This window comes from Rhinoraja longicauda, chromosome 10 (genome assembly GCF_053455715.1).
Source record: "Rhinoraja longicauda isolate Sanriku21f chromosome 10, sRhiLon1.1, whole genome shotgun sequence".
Taxonomy (NCBI): Eukaryota; Metazoa; Chordata; class Chondrichthyes; order Rajiformes; family Arhynchobatidae; genus Rhinoraja; species Rhinoraja longicauda.
The window spans coordinates 26,185,651-26,189,310 of NC_135962.1; the positions used below are offsets into that span (position 1 = coordinate 26,185,651).

Below are 3,660 nucleotides of genomic sequence, written 5' to 3' on the forward strand. Positions count from 1 at the left end.
TCGACACCAACACCATTGTCAAGTTTGCAGACGACACAACGGTGATCGGGCTGATGAAACAAACTACAGAGCGGAGGTGCATAACCTGGCGGACTGGTGCTCTGATAACAACCTGTCCCTAAACACCTCCAAGGAGCTGATCATCAACTTCCGTAGGTCACACAACTGGGAAACCGATCCTTATCAATGGGGTCAGTGTGGAGAGAGTGTCCAGCTTCAAGTTTCTAGGCACTCACATTTCGGAGGACCTAACATGGTCCACTAACACTGCTGCGCTGGTCAAGAAGGCGCAGCAACGACTGTTCTACCTAAGAACACTGAAAAAGTCTGGTCTACCCCAACAGCTGCTGACGACCTTCTACCGCTGCACCATAGAGAGCATCCTAACACATGGCATCCCTGTGTGGTATCTCAGCTGCACGGAGGCAGAGAGGAAAGCTCTTCAGCGGGTAGTCCATAGAGCTCAGAAGACTATCGGAACACAGCTACCAGCCTTGGAGGGCATCTACAACACACGATGCCTTAGAAAAGCCACCAGCATCCACAAAGACTCTTCACACCCCTGCAACAGTCTGTTCGAACTTCTACCCTCGGGCAGACGATACAAGGCCTTCTATGCCCGCACCTTCAGACTCAGGAACAGCTTCATCCCCAGGGCCATAGCTGCCATGAACCGGGCCTGCTGAGCCAGATGGTTACATCGCACAGTGATCCGGCACAGATCTACTTGCACTTTATTCTGTTTTAAAACTGTTCTAATTTGTTTCATTGGGTTGTTTAAATTAATACTGATTAGCTAATTGATTTATTGCATCGTATGGGAGGCGCATTCCCAATCTCGTTGTATCCCTGTACAATGACAATAAAGATATATTGTATTGTATTGCATATCTTTGAAAAGATTAATCTCAACAAAGATCGACACAATGTGCTGGAGGGCAGCATCTCTGAGGAAAAAGGATGGGTGACGTTTCGGGTCAGCACCCTTCTTCAGTCTGAAAATAGAAGGGAGGGGACTGGAGGTAAGAAAAGGCCAGAACAAAGCAGGGCTGGCAACAGATTACCAAGGAAAGGTGGAGCCCATAATGGCACTTTGTGTCTATCTTCAGTATAAACCAGCATCTGCAGTTTCTTTCCACACATTTAATCTCACCAATTTTTGGCATGAGTTAATTACAATTGTTAAGCATATTTTTAAATTAAAAAAAAAAAAATCTACACAAGTTTCCAAAACCATAAATAAATTGATGCCCAGTTGGACCTTCATGTCACATGTCAATTAAAATTCTGTGATTACTTCAAATCTTACTTGTTCTAGTCTTCCATTTAAAACAATGTAAAGCACTACCTCACTTTTACATTCAAACCTCATTCGGGCATCGTGCTTAAACTCAATATGTTCTAACAGGGCCTTTCCACAGGACGCAAGAAAATGTTGCAAATATTGGGAAGTCTACCAGCAACAAAAAAAATGTCTTCTAATTTGTACATTGGACAAGGAAGAGTTTAACAGGCAAAGGGATACTGCCTATAAGGACAGGAAACAAAAACAAAGTTTCATGTCACTCTGCAACAAGTTCCAAAGTGCTACATACAGATTGCGAAGTGGATTATCACGAAAGTCATCAGTTCTAGGAGCAGAATTAGGCCATTCGGCCCATCAAGTCTACTCAAGCATTCAATCATCACTGAACTATCTTTCTCTCTCAACCCCATTCTACTACTTTTTCCCTCATAACCCCTAACCAAGAATCTGTCAATCACCAACTTTAAAATATCCATTGACTTGGCCTCCATAGCCGTCTGTGGCAATGAATTCCAGATTCACTACCCTTTGACTAAAGAAGTAAAGTAACATTGTGGGGGACGAGTCCTAGACTTGAGCTCTAGTCTGTACTATTTGCTGACAGACTTGGAACAACATTGGCTAGAAAATTGGTATGTTTTTTCTGGACTGGAAAGAGAATAAATACTCATGATGACTCTGATGTTTAATTACTACCCGGTAACACCCTGCTGTAATTTAATTAAAACACCCGGTACGAGTGTTACACTCACTTCTGAGGATCCTGTGAAGAAACTGTCTGCCAAAATTTAGCTTCACACAGAAAGAATGGCCAGCAATGCCTGTGGAATTGTATATTAAATGTTGGCGTCTTCAGCAAGAGGATGCAAATACAAAATAAAGCTGCTGGAGGATAGAAAAAGCAGACACCAAAGTCATTGCCCATTTTCATTTAGGAATGTAGACTCAGGGAAAAAAGACAAGGTGGGAGGGAAACATTGTGAGCAATAATAGACCAAGTGAAGAAATTAGCTTTATTTAAAAATACAAAAGTGGTAATAATGCATATGTAGTTATGTAGTTATTCTATATCATTTACATGTGTTATATACATAACTTGCAAGTCATCTATTAATACAGTACTTCACAGCTTCAGTTAAGCCAAAGCAAAAAATGTTAGCTAGTAAATTGCAGTTTGGTTTTCTGTAAGAATAGCTTGTGAAATTAATTCATCAGTAAAAAGATTGTGACATTAGAAATACTGTACACTTTACAGTGCAATATTATTATCACTGGCAAACAAAATTGAGCGGCATTAACAATCACACATAGAAAACAACTTGTGGTTAGAGATTTATTACAGCTCACTTTTTAAAAATATAATTGATATTCTTTTTAAAGAAAGCGCCGAGCAATGTGACAATCTTGTTTATTTAAAATAATACCCTTGTAGTGCATTTATAGTTCATATAAGTTAGCTGGTTATAAATTTGCATGTTTTGAATCACACAAATAACAGTGCCTATATCAGGAATCCTGTAAATTTCAGGTCAAAGAAGAGCAGCCTTTTAACGACAAAGATACTTGCATAAAATTCCCTTTAACATCACATCTCTGGATATATTTAACTCAGGATGGTTACCAGATCTTAGTTAATAGACTATACCAATTCTTATTTAATTTCCATAATTGTGTACACAAGTGTTTTAAGACTTCACTTGGGTGAATCAGAATTAAAATAACAGTAAAAGAAACGTTAGAAATGCATGGATGCGTTCTAAACAAAAAGCTAATTTCTAAAAATGGGATGTTCATCAGGTTTTAAAATGTTAACCATACACAAGCTGCTAGTCTACACTACCCTAAACATGGAACAAATCCTTCAATTATAACATTACATTTCTTCAACTTTTAACTCAATAAATTCCCTTCACTTGCTCCAATTTGGTAAACCTATCGACATGAGTAGTTGTCAAACTATTTCACAGCTCTTGGAAATTAGAAAAATCAGTCTTGAGTTGAATACTTGGAGAATTTTTTCCAGAACATTTTGACTGTCCAGCCATTTTCTTTGCTTTGAAACTCTCTTGGTTGCCTTTAACGGCTCCTTCAAGCCGAGCTTTCATAGCTGGTGACGTACCCATCAACTTTTGAAAAATGGTTGGATACTGTGGACCTATTCGCATCAGGTTCTGTAGGCCAAACTCATGTAAACTCTTAACCGGATTTGGTGCCGATGTTAGAGCATTTTCATCCAAAAGGAAAGATATCAGAATTGGTAGAAGCAAAGCCATCAAATAGATGCCTGGAATAAAAGGAACCATGCAACAAATTAACAGGAAAACAGAATTGATTTCAAGAACAATCAAAATACA

The 3,660-nt window shown here is 39.0% G+C and overlaps 1 protein-coding gene across 1 annotated transcript in view; it reads right to left on the reverse strand.

Annotated features, from left to right (window-relative positions):
• Positions 1 to 2,311: 2,311 nt before the first annotated feature.
• Positions 2,312 to 3,660, reverse strand: part of heatr5a (HEAT repeat containing 5a) — an 85,763-nt gene continuing 84,414 nt past the window's right edge. The window contains 1 exon segment of the mRNA XM_078406457.1: positions 2,312 to 3,590. Within this exon segment, the coding sequence (XP_078262583.1) occupies positions 3,268 to 3,590 (323 nt within the window). The 3' untranslated portion in view covers positions 2,312 to 3,267.